This window comes from Motacilla alba, chromosome 2 (genome assembly GCF_015832195.1).
Source record: "Motacilla alba alba isolate MOTALB_02 chromosome 2, Motacilla_alba_V1.0_pri, whole genome shotgun sequence".
Classification (NCBI taxonomy): domain Eukaryota; kingdom Metazoa; phylum Chordata; class Aves; order Passeriformes; family Motacillidae; genus Motacilla; species Motacilla alba.
The window spans coordinates 71122245-71142668 of NC_052017.1; the positions used below are offsets into that span (position 1 = coordinate 71122245).

The window sequence follows — 20424 nt, forward strand, 5'->3', positions numbered from 1 at the left end:
CTGTTCCGGAGCCGGGGCGCTGCGGGTGGCGCTGGCCTCGGCGGCGGCGAGGGCGCCAGGTGGGCTCGGCGTGCCGGGCTGCCCGCGGAGGGGCGGCGGGGCCGCCTTTGGGCCGCTCCGCGCTGCTCGCGGTGCTGCGCAGGGGTCGCGGCCGGGGCGTGGCGGGAGCGCGGGTCCCGGGGTCGGGAGCGCGGCGGCTCCGCAGGACTGGCGGGGTCGGGCTGGCGGGGCCGTGTGGCCGAGCAGAGCCCGGAGCGGGGAGCGGAGCTCGGCCGGGGGCGGCTCAGCGGCTCCGTGCCCCCGCCCTCCGGGCCGTCGGGAGGCGGCGGTGGGATTAGGCCGGGTGGCGCTGGATAGGTCAGGTCGGGAGGGACCACGGTGGGTCATCTGGCCCAATATTCCTGCTCCAGCAGGGTCATTCCAGAGCACGTGGCACAGGATTGTGTCCAGACAGTTCTTGGATATCCCCGGTGAGGGAGACTCCGCTATCTCTCTGTGGAATCCGTTCAATGCGCGGGCACCCGCACACTTGAAGAAGTTCTTCCTCATGTTCAGGTGGAACTTCCTGTGCATCAGTTTCTGCCCATTCACTCTTGTGCTGTTGCACGGCACTGCCGAGAAGAGCTTGCCTCCATCCTCTTTGATACCCTCTCTCAGACACAGACATTGATGATGTCACCTCTCAGTGCTCCCTTCTCGATGTGTCAGTGCCCAGTTGCTCTCGGCAGTGCATCTGCAGGGAGAGGCGAGTTTATTAGGAGACCAGTGCTGCTTTAGAAGGGAATGGCTCCCGTCAGTGCAACAAAATTCCTCTTTAGGTGACAGGGGAAGGGTAGTTTGCCCTTTTCCGTGTTTTCGAACTTACTTAACTTTAAATGAAAGTTGAATGTGACTTGAGTTTGCAGCAGAGAGAGCTTTAAAATAATTTGGCCATGTTAGATAATTTCGTGTCTTTTTGACTCTTTTTTTCCAGTTGTGATTCTGTGCATCCTGAAGGACTGAAATTGAAGTAGTAGAACAAGAACAGTTCTCTGGTGTCAGGGAGATCTGAGAGCTGATAAACAAGACAGTTTGTTTGAATGCTGTGCCATGTAGAAAGGAACACCCCTAAAGACAAGGCACTGTGGTACAGCCTGTTTAAATAAAATGTGTATGTGAACGTTGTCTAAAACAGTCTTCTGTTAGAAGCCTGAGTTGTGTAGAGCACAGCAGGAGAACCAAAGCAAAACTAATTCAGCTTCTGATGGATTGTAATTAGTAATATCAAAAGGGTGCAGTATTGCCACACAAAATGGACATTGACTTTCTTTTTTTCTCCCTTGGTTTGTTGTGGCTTTTTTTTTTTTTTTTTTTTTTTTTTTTTTTTTTTTTTTTTTTTTTTGAGAGCCCTTACAGTATTGGAGGGTGCTGAGCAGGTACAGGCTGATTGGAAGGAACAAGTGGCTTTATACCATCATGGCTGCTATCTCCTCAAAGTGTAGGATTCTCACTCACATTGGCCTTTGGCTGTTCTGGAGAGGGAATGACCACCATGAATTCCAGTGGCTTCCACTGAGCCCTACATGTGTAAGGAGGGTCCTCTTGATTCCTTCTCTTTGATATCAGTCCTTTGCCCCTGTGTTTCTTTTCCTTTCTCCCTCCAGTTCACCAGAAGCTGTCTACACTCTCTGAGCAAGTGCTACGTCTTTTACTGCAGTGTCACCAGAATGCGGCTGAGAGTAGTGCTCTGAGCAGTCCAGGTTGGCCATGCTGCACTATAGCAGGTGGGAGAATATTCTGTGCATGTACTTCAGCATCAGCAAAGCCTCAGTGAAAGGGAGGCTTTGTTTCTTTTTTCTGGTGATCTTTCCAATTGTGTGTGTGTGTGTGTGTCTCCCCTTTCTTTCTCACTTCCCCTTACGGAAAACAGGATTTGACTTCTGGAGGTGCTTAGATCATTTATTTCACCTCTCCTTCCATTCCAGCCATAGATTTTTTTTAGTGTTTTTTCCCCTTTTTTTCAGGTTTTGAAGCTTAACATTGTTATTAAAGAATCAATTTAAACTTTAATGAAGCACAGTGCTTTCATTTATAATAGTTAATGCCTTAAATACATGCCTAGTTTTGAGCAACACTTAAGCCTACTTTAAGCAGTGATAGTTTCTCAAGGGTAACAGGGCTGAGAAGGCAGTTGAGGGATTTCTTGGGAATCATTTATTTAAATGAAAATTAAGGAATAGCACAGTCTACATGATTTTTTTCCGTGACCTGTAAGATGTGTAACCTGTTTTTCCAGGAAAATATACCTACCTCACTTAAAACACTTTGAAGAGTCTGTTGAATTCAGTCCTTTAGTACATTGGGGACTCAATAGTGAGTGTAAATTGCTAGTATTTAATTTAAAATTTACATGATTTGTTGGGCCAGGTGGCATGCAATGAGGTGTTAGTCAAGTCATTCTGCCCAACGTTTAGAATTGTGTTCTAGAGAGAACTCATTGTTATGCAACTTTGGATGACCACTGCAGTTACTAGGAATGAATGGTTTCTTTGGTGCGGGGTAAACAAAGGTTTTATATCAAAGTGTCTAAGTACTAGTGGAGGTGCTTGTATCCTTGACCTGTCATCATAACAATAATTTGTTGAAATTACATTGCCCTAACTCGTAAAGCATGATCCAGCTTGGGTTCTGGCTTAAAGACAGTAAGTGCTTTCATGGATTAGAGGCTCAAAGGAATCAAAAGGGGCATAAATGGCCTGCACTGAAGGTCTGAGGAGCACAAAGCTCCCAGTGAAAGTGGTTATAATTTACTGCTTCTGTTAAAGGAAACTGCAGTTTCAGCACTTCACGAGTAGCTCCTGCAGATGCATTGAGGGCATCTTACAAAAATTGCGTGACTCTGGATTTTTATTTTCCTCAATAAAGGTGAGCCATGTCTTTCCATTCTGGGCGAGGATGTCCCCGTGGCCAGGGGGGACCAGGAGCAAGAACTTCAACACAGACCTACCGCCCTCAGAACCTCCGGCAGCTTCACCCACAGCAGCCCTCCGTGCAGTACCAGTATGAGCAGCAAACTGCCCCTCCGACAACCTACTCCAACCCTCCAACCACCGGTTACATGCCTCCCAGGCCAGACTTTGTGCCCTATCCTCCTCCAGTGCCCCCTTCCACACAAAATCCCATCAGCCAGTGTCCTATGAGGCCACCATTCCCAAACCACCAGATGAGGCAGAGCTTCCCAGTGCCTCCATGTTTCCCTCCCACTCCTCCACCAGTGCCAAACCCTAGCAACACTCCCGTGCCAGGAGCACCTGCTGGACAAAGCACCTTTCCTTACATGATGCCTCCCCCCACGGTAGCACACCCTCCCCCCCCGCCAGTCATGCCACAGCAAGTCAGCTACCAGCCCGTGTACTCGGCAGGGTACTCGCAGCAGTCGTTCCCGCCGCCCAGCTTCAGCAGCTACCAGCACAGCTCCGGCTCCTTCCCGAGCAGCACTGCCAGCAGCAGCGCCAGCAGCAGCCACTTCCGGCACACGGGGCAGTACCAGGGAGAGAAGTCCCAGAGTGACCGGCGCTCCCCGGACAGGAGCAAGCACTACGATGAGCACCGGCACCGCGAGCACGGTCACATTCACGGCGACAGGCATCGCTCCGCTAACCATGGGGATCGTCGGGATCGGGGCCGCAGCCCGGATAGGAGGAGGCAGGAAAGCAGTCGGCACCGGACGGATTATGACAGAGGAAGGATATCACCTCATCACAGAAGTTACGAGCGAAACAGGTGACTGTTATCTACCTGCAGGGGAGAGATGTCATCATCAGTATGTGTTTGCATCAATGTTCTTCCCTTACCCTTGTTTGTCCCTCTAGCTCTGGAAGTAGCCAGTAGTCAGGTCTCATGGGAAAAGTTACTGTTTAGACACCTTTCAGGTACACTGCTTTGCCTCACAGTTGTGAGCCGGCAGACTTGTTGATCTTGTCCACGGAAATAGGTTTCAAACAAGAGCTTCTTTGCATCACACTGAGTGGATTGTTGAGTAGCGCTCAACATATTTACCTTAGAAATTTATGCACATGTGGCAGGAAAACAGAGATGACATTCTAAGACTATAGAAGGTTGAGTCTTCCAAGCAATTAAGCCCCGGCACTTCAAATTTCAGGATTTAGGTACCAGAGTTAGGATGCCAGGTTTTACTTTCTTTCAGTAAGCTTTGTATTTGCAGAGAACACTGACTTGGTGAGGTTTATAGTCTGACAGGAGCCCATAGCTAATACTTGCAGTAAGGTGTTTTAGTCGAGAGCATGTTGTGTTCAGAGTAAAGACCTCAGTAAGCCAACCCGTGATCTCAAGAGACTACTGAGGTGAAAATGAGTATGGGTCAGTTGTAGGCTTCACTGATGTCATTCAGATGTCATTCAGAGTGTGCACTACTTCTTTTGGGATTCATCATGAAACGTCTGTCCATCTTCTTTTATGTGTTCTTATGGACACAAATAGCTTGGAAATTCTGGGCTGACCTGGTGTTATTTGCTGTGACGTGTTTTAGAGCAAACCATCATCAGTTAAACCTTTCTCATGTCTTAGATTTGTTCTGCTTGTAGCTCTTCATGTGTCTAATGAGCTTTGCCAAAATATTCAAAGAGCTACTGGAAAGGTAAGTATTTATCGGAGTTCCCGGATCACATGCTCTTAATTTTAAAAGCTCAGAATTTTTTCATACCACGTGTGGAGCATGAATTTACACATAAAGCCTGTGTAAATGAAGCCCCTTTGATTTAGATATGGAGAGACTTAATTACAGAATGTTAGACATCTGCATTCAAAAGAATAACCTGAGTCTCACACTCAGTAGGTTTATTTGATTTTCCAAAAAAAGATTTTCCTACAACTGAATGCAACCAGCATTAAGGCATTGGCCTTTTCTGTTTAATGTGCTTGTGGAGTTTTCTCTTTTTTTCTGCATAATTTCAGGCTTCAGTTTTAAGTTTTGAAAATGCATGTTTTCAGTAGCTTCTTTCTCAAACACTTTTGGATTGCTGCTTTAGGCCAACAGCTTGCAGATCTACTTGATCATGTGTCTACTTACTTTGATTCAGAACTGTTTGCCAGACTTGGATAGGGTTGATTTTTTTGTGCAGCATCTGTCTCTTAAGCAAATCAGATGGCATAGAATGTGCTCTCTCTGAAGACTGAATCCATGCCTGAACAAGGCACCAATAAACGGGGCTGGGGAAAAACAATATCTAATTTATCTGAACTTTTTGCTTTGCAAATTTGCATTGTTTCATATTATAAGCGTGGAAACAAGCATATATATATGCATGTTCATAAATAATTTTGACTCATTCTGTTAACCCACCAAGCCACTTGAGGCAGCTGTTTATAATTCCTGGTGTATCAGCAGACTCGAAGTTTTAACAGATGGACAGTGACTTACCAGCTGTTAGCAGAGTATAAAAACTGCCTGTGTGATCTTTCCTGCCTAATAAATACAGTAGTTTCATAGAATCATTTAGGTTGGAAAACATCCTTAAGATCATCAAGTCCAACCTGTAACCTAATGCTGCTAACTCTTACACTTAATCGTGTCCCTAAGTGCTACATCTACATTTCTTTAAAGTGCCTTCAGGGCTGATGATACCACCACTTTCCTGGGCAGCCTATTCTATTGCTCAGTAATCTTCTGGGTGAAGAAATTTTTCCTGCTATCCAAATAAAATATCCCCTAGTGCAACTTGAGGCTGTTTCCTTTCATTCTGGCAGAAGAGGCTGACCCCCACCTGGCTAAACACCCCATTCAGGCAGTTGTAGAGAGCAACAAGGTCTTCCCTGAGCCTCCTTTTCTCCAGGTGATACAACCTCAGCTCCTTCACTGCTTTGCCATTCATAACAGGAGAAGAAGAAAAATGGTAATAAGTCCTGTGGGGAATTCATGGATGTCACCACTGCATGGTGTGAATTAATTCTAGTATTGAGATAGATGGCTTTGTGACAAAGTTGGAGGACATGGATGCTTGACTGTCTTTTACAAGTTTCTTGAAGGTCAATGTTAAGAACATCTGTGTTTTTAGCAGTCAGCATGTGGATGTCATTTTGCATAACATGATCTTAGGCTGCTTTTGTGTTCCTTTCAGGTGTAGAATGTAAGAAATGCTAGATTTCTCATTTAACTTATTTTTTGAACTTTTCAAGGGAGCGGGAGAGGGAGAGGCATCGGCACCGTGACAGCAGAAGATCACCATCACCAGACAGATCCTACAAAAAGGATTACAAGAGAGCAGGAAGGTAAGGAAGGCTGCATGTGGTCTCATGAGCATTTGAGGCTCTGTGCATCCACTCACATGAGGTTTTGTGTATGCATCTGAAACGCAGAAAAAATGAGTGTCTTAAATTTATAGTCATCTACTGATACATGCCAGTTATCGCAAGACCTTGTAGAGTTAGAAACAGGATTAATCTCTGGAGAAAGAGAGTTTCACTGCTGCGTCCTAAAGACTTTCTCTTAAGTCTTCTAGTCTGTAAAGTACCAAAATTATTTAAAGTCACTCTAGATTATCTTCTAGAAGCTTTTCTTATATTGCTGTTCCTTTCTGAATGCTGGATAGTTGAAAATATTGCAACATTATTGGTTTTGTAGGCAGAGGAGATTAAAAAAAAAGTAGGTAGTTTCCTTACTCTTCTTTCAAAAGCATTACTCTTGTGAGGCACCTTGTGTTGTTCAAAGGTGTATTAGAGTAACAGAAGTGTGGATTCTGTATAATCCTGTTAACAAAACTCAAGTTCTTTTGTCATGCCAATAGTTTATGAGCTGTGCTTTGAAACTTCTGATTGTAACTTCTAGTTGTGATAATGTGACTTAGTTTTTACCAATGAGTTCCTAACATAAAATAAAAGAAATTCACCTAGAAGGCAAGTAAGAATTTAAATTTAAAATGGCATGTATTTTTTATTGTAATCATTGAATATGGCTTAAAATAAAAAGCACATCGAATTTTAAGTCATTTTTATAGTAGTTCAAAACTACAAATTACTCTTGTACTCTTTATGGTGCAAGAGTAAAAAACTTTAAAAGCTGGAAAGGCAATTGGATTTCGCTGCAATTTATATGATAAAATGACTTACTGATCTGAAGTAAACTGTTTTTCATTTTAAAATAATAAAGAGAATTGCTTTTGTTTGCTTTCTCCCACTGAGCCGGTCTCCAAGCAGAGAGAGAAAGAGAACGCGATGGGAGGAGGACAGAGAGAGGTGGTCTGAGAACCAGAGCTCCAATAAAGAGAAAAATTATACTGCTGTCAAAGACAAAGAAACAGAAGAGAATGCATCTGAAAAAAATGAAGAGGAAGATGAGGAATTGCTTAAGCCAGTCTGGGTTCGCTGTACCCATTCTGAAAGCTATTATTCCAATGACCCTATGGATCAAGTGGTATGTCAGTGAGAACTCTAAAATGACTGCAGACATCTTTTATAATATGAACCCTTCAGCAGGATCATCATTTTGTGTCATGTAATTCTTTTCTCTTCCCAATCATCTCAGCCTTTTAACCCTCTTAGGAGCTTCATTTGTTGCTATTCACTGTTTTCCTCTGTTTCTTCTGTCTGTTAGCATTCACATAAGTGGTACATGGAAGAGGTGTACTTGTTTTTTTTGTCTCCAGGAGGGAAAAATCTATTTTTTCCCTGTTATACACTGTGTTTAACCTGTGAACAAAGATGCCTCAAGCACTGTATATTCCTGCAAACTTGGAGAAGTGCTATACCAGCAAATGAAATAATTTCTCTGCTAGTTCACCTGGCGAAGAAATGTAATAATATGCTAAAGCTTTATGAAGTATTCCCATATTTCACTGAAAGATCCGTCTTTCCCACCTTTTTTGGTTTTTTTTGTGAAATGCTGGTAGATGCTGACTTCTTGTGCTATTTTAACACTGTCCTTTTTTTTGTTCTGTTGTTGTTCTGATTTTTTTATTAACAGGGGGACTCTACTGTGGTAGGAACAAGCAAGCTCCGGGATCTGTATGAAAAGTTTGACGAGGAGTTAGGAAAGCGCCAGGCAAAGGCCAAAGCAGCCAGGCCACCATGGGAGCCACCAAAAACCAAGCTGGATGAAGATTTAGGTAGGCTGAAATGATGATAAAGCTCTGAAATTGAATAATCTGTAGTTAACCAGTTTTGGCAGTTGTGTGTATTTAATAACATTGGTACGTCATTTTAAATTCCTCCTTTGTATTTCATATCCATGGGAGTTTTATTGTAGCTTTTGATGGAAGTAGAGCTAGATTCTTTATCCAGAAATCCTAGGGGGAAATAGAGAGTATTGAGCACTACCAAATGCTAGTTTCTTCCATGGCATAAAACACCCTGAGCATGATCAGGTAGTCCAGAGAATGGCACATGAGAGGCTTTAAGTAGCTCCTGGTTTTACATTTCTAAAGAGCAAGCAAATATAGTGGTGATAGATTCTGTGCTGTAAAAGCAAACATCTGAGTTTTTCTTCAGTATTTTATTTTTGTTGTGTAACTCTGCCTAGTTTGATCACACATCTGCAAAAGTAGCAGTTTTCATAACATACATTATCTGCTTTATCTTGTTCCACCTACATGGATCTTCTGAGAGTGAAATACATCCAGCAGCATCAAGTACTGGGGAAATACTAGTTGAATTAGCAGGGCACAGATTTTCACAGTAATTTGTCTCTTCAGAAGTCAGTGAAAGCTATTTTTCTTAGTTTGCTTTGTGAAAATTGTCATACTTTCAGCATTTCAGTGTTTCATAGTGTGTTTTTTAGTCAGTTGCTTTAGTTAAGAAATTTGTAGGCATATCACAGTAATTTAGATACTCTGTTGGGCTTGCTTTTTAAATATTGCTTCATGTTGGCCATGTGAACTGCTTCAAACTCTCAGGTCTCATCTTGGTAACTCATTAAAAAGTTGCATATCAAAAATTCCAAAGCTGAAATACAGGCATAATTACATGGTTACATGCTGATGGTATAAAAGGATGAAATGAAGAGGAAAGAAAAAAACTAAATACAGATGAAATAAAATGTGAGCTCGCTTTTCTAAAGGAGTTCTTCACATTTGAAGAGTGAATTTGCATATATTTAAACTCCTTCAAGAATCTCTAGCAAAGTTAACTGTAGGGTTTGTTAGGAGGTGTTTTTTCATATGTGGATGAATCAAGGACATGGCTGCTACACTCAACATACCTGTGTAAAGCCCTCATTCCTTAGATCTCTGAGGAAGAAAGACTGCTGCTCCAGGCTAAAATATCATAGGGCCAAGGACAACTTCTGCATTTCCTTTTTCCACTCTTTCTGGAGAACCCTAAGGCTCCATGTCTTCACTGTTCCCCTGGGCTGACTTGATGTCCGTGCCAGCTTCTATAGCCATGTAGCGTCTAGTAGTTTATCTTATTTTGTACTTTAGTAAAGGCTGTCTCTGTTCTGGCTTGTGTTAGGAGCAATCATGTGTTGCAGTGGGATAGCAGTGCCCTTCGGGAGCACTTTTAGATCATGAAAGACTGATGATGGAAGAAATTCTTTACTGTGAGGGCGGTGAGGCACTGGAACAGATTGCCCAGAGAAGTTATGGATGTCCTATCCCTAGCAATGTTCAAAGCCAGGCTGGATAGGGCACTGAGCAAACTAGTCTAGTGGGAGGTATTCCTCTCCATGGCAAAGGGATTGGATTTAAATAGTCTTTAAGGCTCCTCCAAACCCAAACAATACTATGATTGTATAATTTCAATACATTACATCATAAAGTTCTGTTAGTTAGTCTTTTGAAACTCCAGCTTACTCTCACAGGTTCCATGCGTATTTTGCACCTGAAAATATTTGTCAGTAATAATCAAATGTATATCAGAGAACTTTTGAAACTTAAGTTATTTGTAGGAATACATATGCACACTTAGTGAGGAAGCTCTATTTCAGCTGGGCATAGATGACCTATGTAAACCATGTGTTCCAAGGACATATTTTAATAACACCTTATGCCAAATTATGAACTATGTAAAAATACATCTTGAAAAAAAAAGGGAGAACATTTTCCTACTGATGTTGTCTCATTTCTTCTCTCTCCTTTTTCTTTCAACTAAGGAGAGTCTTATATTCAGTGAAAATGTGCACTTTGAAGCCACAGTTTCACAGTATTTGAATAGTAATATATTTGCTCTTATGTCGAAGCTTTACAAATGGAGGAAACTTTGCATTTTATTCCAAGAATAAAATAAGCTTTACTTGCATACTGGTAAATGTCTTGGCTATGAAGGCATTTATTTAAATTGAAGCTGGGATATCTGTGGAAGTGAATGACTAAAATTACGTGCATAACAAAGGGGGTCACTCCACAGTACCACAGGAGATTAGAGATATTGAGATCAAGGTTTTGGCAGGGGGTTGTTATTATTAAGTCCAGACATTGCTTCATGATAGAGAATGCATTGCTATGGAGAAGAGAGCATGGGAAGTGTTTTTCAGCCATCTTTATTTCTTCTGTGTGAATCAGAGAGCTCCAGTGAGTCAGAGTGTGACTCTGAAGATGACAGCAGCTGCTCCAGCAGTTCAGATTCGGATGTTATTGACGTCATTGCAGAAATTAAGCGTAAAAAAGCACACCCTGATCGTCTCCACGAGGAATTGTGGTACAATGATCCAGGACAGGTAAGGTGTGAAGGAAAAGTACTGGGTGTCCAAAGGTCATTCTCCCAAAAAATTGAAAATTTAGTTGTCAAACATGCAGAGTGACTTCTATTTCAAAATGCTTTCTTTACCCCATTTTCCCTTTTCTCTCTCATCTTCTTCAAAGCACTTCACTTTTGATTTCAAGAGTGTAGTTCCAGCTAATTAATCCTGGGGTTTATGCAGTTAAAATCATGTCTGACAGTGTTAATAAAAACTGAATTCTAACAATGTGCTAATGCTATCCTTTAGCCTTGAGATAAAGGTACACAACTGGAGAAAAGGCAATATGTTTACATCCTTTACAAATTTTTTACCTTAAGCTCTCAGCTCATAATGATTAATGTTTGAAATATGCAGTTAATGCTTCTAATTTGTTGTCTAATGGTTCTTTTGTAATTGCATGGAGATTGTAGTTCTCATTAAATGTAATTGCTGAGCTCATGAAGTGCTGTTTTGAATGTACACATTGCACAGAAGACTAGTTTTTGTTTGCAAATCCACCATCCTCATCTTTCTTACTTAAGTATTTACAATCTATTCTCTCATTTCATGTGGCACCTCAGTAAATTTATTTTTCTGTCACTTTGTGTGATGTATGAGTTTAGCGTGCAACAAATCATAATGTGAAGAGATACTGGAATTCATATTGCCACTGTGGTAATTCAAAAGTCTGTTGAATATTCTATTACAGATTCATATTTATGCTTCTAGTTTAAAAAATGATTGAGCATTGCTAGCTGTTTTTATTTGTATGGAAAACAAAATTAGCAAACTGTTTAGATATTTAACAGAAAAAATTGTGTAGCTCTTGGGCACACTTCAAAGTAATGTTCTATGAAGAATATTAACAGAAAAAAAAAAGTAAAATAACTGTGGAAGGAATAGATCCAGGAATGTTTGGTATATGAATTTCCTGCTGAAAAATGTACTTTACCAAAAACTTTCTTGAGACTTACTCTTGATCTTTCTTGAAAAGGCTAAAATCAATCATGGTGAGTCTGTCAGTGCTGTAGTCCTTCTGTGTAGATTTTATGTGAAAACATTTCATGAAGTTTTCATAGGTATTTATCTGCTTTCTGTCAATGAGTGATTGCCATGCACTCTGACATGTACAAGTACACCATCTGACATGGAACTAGATTTATGGGATGGATATTCCCAACCCTTCAATCTGAGAAGCTTGTTTGTTAATTTGAGTAATCTCCAGCCGTGCTAACAGTTGCCAGAAAATAAATTCTTAAATTCAATGCCACCACCATGGCTTTTGCCTTACAAATGTGATCTGCTTGTTTGTGTTGCTCTGTTGGTCAGAGAAGGCCGCCTGAAGCTAACAATGACAGTGGTTTCATGATTCTTGCTTCCTGTGGTATCTTCACGTTATATCTAACATGTGATGATGCCATTTAGCCCCACGTGGATGCTGTTTATGTTTTCAGACTGCTTGTAGTAGCATGGAAAGTTCTGCTGGTTTTTCTATTGCATTGCAAGTTTATTATTTGTTTGGTTAGATTTCTTCCCTAAGGCAAAAGAAGTTTAACTTCTTAGATTCAAGCTTTGATTAAAAACTGGGGTTGGGTACCTAATTTGTTTTTCTGGTTTATTGTGGACTTCTTATGTTGGATTTCTGCAATGAGCATAATATAAGAGCAGAAAGCTTAAGGCTGTTGCAGTAGCTGAGAGTCTGCATTGATATTTGTCATAAAAGTGAAAAGAAAGACACCAGCTTTATGATGTATTGCATTGGCCCTTTTTGGAATAGGCACTTGATGCACCCATACAGAATACTCAAGTGGGTATTTTTTCCTCTTTTATCTTTTTTACTGATCTATTCACAGGATGGATTTGAAGTGTTCCTACAGTTCTTTAAAGAACCAAGTGAAATATTTGAATGGCCTGCATTTTAGAGGATAGCCTTTTTCTATGGCAAAGGGCTTAGTCAAGGATGAGTTTTCTGTCAGAGAACTCAGTGGAGCTGTTTGAATATGGAGAATTCAGCATGTAAATATTGACACATGCATGTTTAGGACCTGGACTTTGTTTTAGGCAGTCAGCATGCTAGTTGTGTGTATAAGCAATGGAAAAGAGGTATATCATAGCAGGGTGGTAGAATTCTGCTGAGAATGTTTTTTTCCATTTTGTGCTTCTGAAACAGTGATGAAGTTCCCTTGCTGCTGTGCATCAGTGTTTCTGGTTTTATTGGCTTAAGAACATCCACTTTATCTAAGCATGACAGGCTTTTAGAAGCATCAGCACTCGGAGCTTTAAAACCAACATACTTTTCCAAAACCACTTTTCAATAAAACCAGAATCCTATTTTGTTTTTGACAGATGAATGATGGACCTTTGTGCAAATGCAGTGCTAAAGCCCGACGAACAGGAATAAGACATGGCATTTATCCTGGCGAAGAGGTATTAGTAATTCTAAGGATTGCAATTATGAATACAAACTTGCAGCTCTATACTCCAATTTGTGTTGATTTGAGGGGGTTTTCCCATGATTTACAGTCTGAGTGAAAAAAATCTCTTGTGAAACTTTAAATCACTTAGTTGTGTAACCTCGTATTCATTATGCAATACTGGTAATGAAATCCGCCTGGAAACTATAGAAAACTTTTGCCTGTGTTTGTTTAGTTTTAGTATGGTTTGGTTTTTTTTTTTTTTAAGTTTCCAAAACATTATTGTGTTAATAGAAAAGAACTTGTGAACAAAGATCTGCTGTCTTCAAGTGGACGAATGTGTTGTGAAGGGCCCACTTTGTGAAGTGATTGCTTTAAAAGAAAAGTAAATAGTAATTCTGTTTCTGGAAGAAGCAGAAGGCTTTTCAGGAGGCATTCTTGCCTTAGTATGTAGACTTTACCATTTATCTTCGTAGTTTTTCTTGAAAAATTTTATTTTTCGGTTGACCTTCTTACATATATTTGCTGAAGCAATTGTTTATTTCTCTGCAGTTAAAGAATTACAAACATTTCTGTGAATTATTTGAGTTCAGAAAATTCGCTTTGGTCTGAAACTTACTATAAATTTCTCCAGTTCAGGATGTGTTCCTCCCCATGTTGCATCTAGGGTTCTTCTTGCAGAAAAGGAAGAAAATTTAGGAGGACAAAACTAATATATATAAAACTTGCAGCATGAAGGCAGTGCTCCCTGGAACGATGCCATCTGGGAGTCCCAGGTTTCACAAAATCTCCTTGGATATGATACTTTTCACAGTGTCCTGTAGGTGAAACTGCCTACTTTTGAACTAGCTTGTTTGCAGCTGCCTTGTCACAGCTGTGAGAAGCTTATTTTGGGGCTGAAGAACCACCTTACTGCCAGAGCAGCATAGTGGTGTAGCTGTATTGCCATTGCCACAGCCCAGCTTTTCTCCTGCAGTTCAGAACAGTACCCTGCTCACTGCAGTGGTTTTATTATTTTTCCCAGTATTCCAAACAGGCTGGTGGCAGCCTCTGAACTGCAGCAAGTTGTATGTAGGGCATATGAAAAACTGGTTTTGTCTGACTGTTGAGGGGTTTAGGTCTTTACACAGGACTGCTTCAGAGCTGGAAGGGAATGTGAAATCACAGGTGTCTGGCTGCCTTTGGATCTCAAAGTCAAGCATTACAGCCTGGGAGATAGACTGGTGTTGCCAGAGCCACCTCTGTGGTGATAGACTAATCCCTTCTCTTCAGGCCTCAGATTTCCCCCAAGCAAATGAGCTGATACCTGTCTATCTTGATGATGTACTTTGGGAGCTTCTCATGTGATGTCCAGCCTCCTCTTCGTAAGCTTTTAAAATGTGTTTGGTGAAACAGATTTATATAGGAGGGGAAATCAGTCTGGAAGATTAAGAGCTAACTGTTGTGTGTAAGAGAGATGGAGAGTTAAATGCAAAATGGAAAAAAAAGCACCTTTTTTTTTGCTTTTGAATAGCTTTAAAAATATTTCTTAATGTGAAAATGGAGATAAGGCCACACTTTCTTCCTTCCCAGAATGCCTAATTATGACTACCTGCTTTTATTTAATTTTTCCTAATGCATATTTCATGGCTATTAGAAATGCTTTATTCTCTCTTTTAATCTAAATTTGCCTTGACTCTACAGATAATTCTACTTATCTCTTTCTTTAAGCCCATTAAACCATGTCGTCCCATGACCAACAATGCTGGAAGACTATACCACTACCGAATTACTGTGTCACCTCCCACAAATTTCTTAGTAAGTACTTTATAAATAATTCAAACTAGGACTCTGATTTTGTTTTCTGTGACAAAAGTCATACTGCTTCTTACTTACTCCCTGGTGGTTTTGTTTCCTTCCTTAAGACAGACAGACCTACTGTTATTGAGTATGATGACCATGAATACATCTTTGAAGGGTTCTCCATGTTTGCACATGCCCCGCTGACAAACGTAAGTATGGTCATTGCTACATACTTTAGGTTTCACACAGGGGATTTCTTTAGAAGGTGCTTATTCTGCCCTGAAGCAAAACATCTCTAAAACAACTATACATGTATGCTACAAACATCTTACCAGCACTGGGCACAGGGGAAAGATATTTGTACTAATGAATCTCAGGTTTTGTCTTGACTGATTGTGGTAGGCAGCGTCTATAAAATTGGGACTGAAGCTGTGATGTGCATTGAAGTAATGTTTGTATGTGTTTCACAGTTTGGAAGTGAATTAAACTGTGGAAGAACTTTTCAAGACTTCTAATTGGATTTAAATTAGCTGAGTGGGTTTATTAAGTTGGCAGAGTTTAAAAAAATAGCAATAACAACAAAGAAAGGTTTTCCTTTTAAGTGACAAATGAAATTTTTCAGAGATCCACTCTAAAGGGTTTTCTCTTTTAAAACTTACCTAGATGTTCCCAATACTTTGTAACAGCTGTTCAGCTTCTTCAGGATCTAGCAACTTACAATTTTAAGTAAAAGTTTTAGATATGTACAGGGGTTTATTTTTGTCTTTTGAAAGCACATCTAACAAGAAAAGGACCTGATTGGTACCCAACTGCCTTGCTTTTGCAATATAAGCTGTTAGCCAAACATGAATGGAAAATATGCAGATTCTTAATTTCTGTACACGTGAAGATTTTTTTTTTTAATCTTGGTAATTTCAAGGTTTTCTCAAAAAGTTCCATGTGTGTTAGTTTCTATGGTTTTTATACCTGTTAGTAGCTACATCACCAATGCCACAACTCAGTGTAAGAATGGGTTTGAACACAGGACTGGGATGGAACACAGGACTGGGATGTAAAGATACCGGGACTGAGAGGCACTGAGAAAAAAATTACTTTGACCCTGACAGTTTGCTTACATAATGGATATGATAACACTTCACTTCTGGTGGTCAAGGGAAGGGAGTCTTGTTGAGAAGTCAGTGAGAGAGTGGAGTTCAGCCTCTGGCATGGCGATGGGAAGCACTGCTGCCCAGTAGCATTAACTCAGCCTCAGGGTTCAAGGCAAATTTATCTCAAGGCTTTATGTTTTCACTTTGCAAATGAGCAAAAAGGAGCAGTTTTGTTTTACTCACATTAAATAATAAAGAGACCCCCTTATCTTTAAAAGTTTTGTGTCTAATGTATGACAAGAAGGCAGAGGGTTCTGGAAATCTTCAATATACAGGCAAGAAGGAAAACTTCTTTGATATGAGTAGTTTTTGAAGCTCTTAAGCTTACTGTAAAATGCATGTTTATATGCACTTCCAGATAGGGAAAGTGATCAGCTACAAATGATTCCTTTTGAAATAGTTGAATAAAAAGCCACACTGTGGTGCCAGTTCCTGTTAATAACAGATATAAAGCCCTTTGGAAGGAATCCCTTGATGTCATGAGATGATTTTGGCATACAACATAAAACCTGCTCTTTGAAGGACACTTTGGAACATATTTAGTGAAATGGAGGTAGCAAAAGGTAGTAAAAATAGAGATCTGAACACTAACATCAATATCTGTAGTATGTAGTCTTAAGTTTGCATAATTAGGGTTATTACTGAATTACTACTCTTATTACTGAGTAATAACTGAGCAGCTCAAGTACTAGGGAAAATGGTTAGTACTGTCATAGGAAAAAATATTTTCATATTATAAATGAAACTTACTTTCGTATTATGAAAATTATTTTCATATTATAAATACCAATCCAATTTTACAGTACCAACTGTGTGCTCGTTTAATGTGTATTTGCTTGTGTACATGGAACTCCAGTTCAAGGAGATCTTAGTTGTGGTCACTTCTCTAAAGTATTCAGCTTCTAGTTTAAATAATGCGTTAGGAAGTAAGTAAACAATCTCTGGGGTTTTTTGTAAAACCTCACTGATTTAAATGTGACAGGTTTTCACCTGCTCAGATTCTAAATGGTATTTAGCTTCCAAGGTTTTGGGAAGATTCTGTATTCACATTTAATACTGTATCAAATTGTAAGAAATGCAGTTTTGTTTGGTGCAGCTTCATAATTTATCATGCAGATATCAATAGATTTTTGTAGTCAAAATAGTCTAATGTTTGACAGTGGGCTGTAAGAAGATGCAAGTAGAATGTTGCACTTAAAGTATGTACATTTATTTCATTGCAACCCCAGCACTGTTCAGATATTTATGTGCTTATAAATGTAAAATAACCTTGGGTTGCTTCACTTTCACAGATCATAGAATTGTTCTAACATTCTTTCATGCCTTTGAGGCCAGTGAGTAGTAAAATTTGGTAAGAGCTGTAGATATGTAAGGAAACTCAGGCATTTTTGTAGTCTTTTAGGAATTTAGCTTTTTTTCTCAGAAATTCCCATAAAAAATGAAACACTTTCAGCAAATTGGACTGTAAAAAGGTGTAAAAAAGTAATTAAATATTTGTCTTGCTAGCTAGTTGGATGAAATTGAGAATATTTATGGCATGAAACTAGTATAAAACTGCAATTTATCCCTAAGCTATAAGATTTGACTTAAAACTGCATTTTAAGACAGTACAGCTGACACAATTGGCAGTGTGCTAAAAACTCCTTGCTTTGAGATCACTCTGTCAATCTGACATGCTGTGTCACAAAAAAATTCACTTGCAAATATCCACATGAGAGAAGATAGAGGTTTGCTGAGGTTTACTGGTGTACTTTTTCTCCTAAAGAAAATTTCATGTCCAGTAGATGGCATTATTTAACTTTCCTTCACCATCCCTCCTGTCAGCACTATGTTTTATTATTGAGATGAAGGCTGGAGCTGGTACTCCCTTTACACGTGCTTGTGTTCTTTGCATGATCCCCAGAGCAGCTGTTTTAGTAAGGGCCCTTTTCAGCAGACAGTAGTACCTTTGCATACAGAATTGTATTAACTATACATTTGATGCTGTGTAGTTTTAATTTTTAATGCTGAATTTCTCTTTTCCTTGCAGATTCCTCTATGCAAAGTAATCAGGTTTAACATTGACTATACAATTCATTTCATTGAGGAGATGATGCCTGAGGTAAGATGGAAAATTAGTCTAAAAGTCAGAGTGGGTTATGAGTTGTTGGTATGTTTCATGGATTAAACTCTTTAGTGTCCCACCTTGTAGGATCTTAAGAGCCTGGCTCTGTTCTGAATGAGTGGCTGAAATAGAACCTGGACTTATAGGTACTAGCATAAATCCATCTACCTAGGCTATCATATATTAAAATCAAACAATAAGAAGTGCTTATATCATAAGTTCCTTTCATTTTAAGTTACATGCAATATCTGTAAATGAAGGTGGGCATTACCCTTCTCTTACATCTGACAAAAATAAGGCGTGTGGAGGTACTCCTTTGCCAGGACCACATAAGACAATGGCAGAGCTGAAACTTAATCAGAAGTTTGAAGCTCTGAAGATTGCTTATCAGTACTTAATATAAGCTGTTGCCAAAACAAATTTCCTGTGGATACAAACAAAGCACGTTGAGTTCATAATCTGTTTGTGGTGGGGTTTTTTATTACTAATTAATGCCTGCTGGAGCCAGTTTGCAAAGTAAATTGCTGCAGTGGAACAGTGTGTAGAGGTACAGAAGCACCCCTGCATATTAACTACAAATACTAGATCAGTATTTAATTTAGTCATATATACATTTACATTTTTCTTTCTAGTTATCTCCCTTTTTTATTGCTCAACAGCATCTAAATTTATGCAACAGCCCTGAAATGCCTCAGAAAGAATAATGTGATCAAAACAGTTGATTTCTTGTTAGTGAATGTACTATGTTGTCTGCAGATCTTGAACTGAAACAACAAGTGGCCACCAAGCAAAATAGGGAAGTCAGCATTTGGGAGGGCTTCTGGGTAAATGGCTGCAGCATTATTTGCAGACTATCTTTACTAATGAGTTTTGAAAGAGATTGTGGTGTTGAGTTTGGAATTTACGGCCAATATCGTACCTGCACAATTTATATCAATCTGATCTGATTTTGTTTGTTTAGGAAAGTTTAATTGTTTGTTCCCTGAAGGACCCACTTCCTCACTTGATGAAAATAATCTGGTTTTGGGTTTTTTTCCCCATTTAGTCTTTTTTCTTTTTCTTCTGTTGGCTATTTAGGTCATAATCCTCAATTTGTGTTGTACTTATGCTTGCTACGGAAGTGATCGTGATACCACAGATCATGATTTATAAATAATTGTTATGAGCATGTGGGAGAAAGTGAACTATGAAAAGAATATTTCTCAGAAATGTGTCATCTGCTTAGCTTGTTCAGGTGGAAGGGGTTTTAGTACTTGGCAGATTATTGCAGATTTGTAATTTTTGCCTATACTGTTGATTTGGACATTGAGTGAAAAGGGCTAATACCATTCTTTCTTGACAATTATTTCTGATCAGACTGCTGTGCTACGTTAGAGTAGATGATCACAAATATATCAATACTGTTTCCAGAACCCAGGATCTAGTGGTTGGCATATATGAAGACACTGGTTTTTTTCATTGTGTTTTATTTAACTATATATAACTGTCATTATTTGTATTGCAATATTATATATTTATAGTTTTATTCTGTTTTTTTTTTTTTGTTTCCCCAGAATTTTTGTGTGAGAGGCCTTGAACTGTTCTCTTCATATCTATTCAAAGATATTTTGGAGTTGTATGACTGGAATCTTAAAGGTATTGTTCTCTTTGAGAGGATCCTCAAAATAGCAATGTAACTGTTGTTTTCCATGAGAGGGACAAACTTCATCTATTCTTCAAGAACATGAAATTAGAGTTCAATAGTGTGAGCTGTAGCAATGAAAATGCACAAACTTGGCACTGTGTGCTCACAAATAGACTGAATTTCTACATTGGTCCAGAACTTTTTTCTTTAATCAAACAGTAAATATTATTGCATGTTTAATATTACAGAGTATCATGTGCATGGTATTTTGAAAATCAAGGTGTCAGGTAGACTGTTCTCTTATTTTAAAAGCTAACAACAAGTTGCTCATACAGTATTTCTCTGCAGTCAACTCAGAAAGTAGTGTCATACAGACAGCTGTAGAGAGTTAAGGTTATCATTATAGGTGAATGTTTTTGTCTTTTGACAAGATGAAAATGCTTCTTTCTGTGAAGACTGCAACAAAGGAGAATGCTTCTCATGGTCTGAAAGAGAAATGAGAGTATTAGAGGAATTGCATTTCACCATCTATAGGGTGTCTTGAGTTTGTCTGTAGAGTTGCACTTTGCACTTTATGCAGTTAAACAGAAGCACACAAGTTTAATACATTTTGTGCAGCCTTTGGTTTGATACTAAATATATTCCAATATCAGTATTGTCTCTCCTGTCACTGCTTCTGATTGTTCTTTCTTTTTTTTAACACC

General features: G+C 39.5%; 1 protein-coding gene across 4 annotated transcripts in view; it reads left to right on the plus strand.

Annotated features, from left to right (window-relative positions):
- The first annotated feature begins 7 nt into the window (after nt 1–7).
- Nucleotides 8–20424, plus strand: part of DROSHA (drosha ribonuclease III) — a 72153-nt gene continuing 51736 nt past the window's right edge. Inside the window, exons 1-12 of one of the 4 annotated variants that reach the window (XM_038127097.1) lie at nt 8–59; nt 1644–1763; nt 2905–3762; nt 6175–6267; nt 7177–7408; nt 7958–8099; nt 10491–10645; nt 12995–13075; nt 14773–14859; nt 14967–15053; nt 18022–18093; nt 19650–19731. In XM_038127097.1, the coding sequence (XP_037983025.1) occupies nt 2912–3762; nt 6175–6267; nt 7177–7408; nt 7958–8099; nt 10491–10645; nt 12995–13075; nt 14773–14859; nt 14967–15053; nt 18022–18093; nt 19650–19731 (1882 nt within the window). In that variant the 5' untranslated portion in view covers nt 8–59; nt 1644–1763; nt 2905–2911. Of the gene's footprint in view, nt 60–1414; nt 1764–2904; nt 3763–6174; nt 6268–7176; nt 7409–7957; nt 8100–10490; nt 10646–12994; nt 13076–14772; nt 14860–14966; nt 15054–18021; nt 18094–19649; nt 19732–20424 lie in introns of those variants that run through there. The other 3 variants (XM_038127100.1, XM_038127099.1, XM_038127098.1) reach the window with 3 other exon arrangements.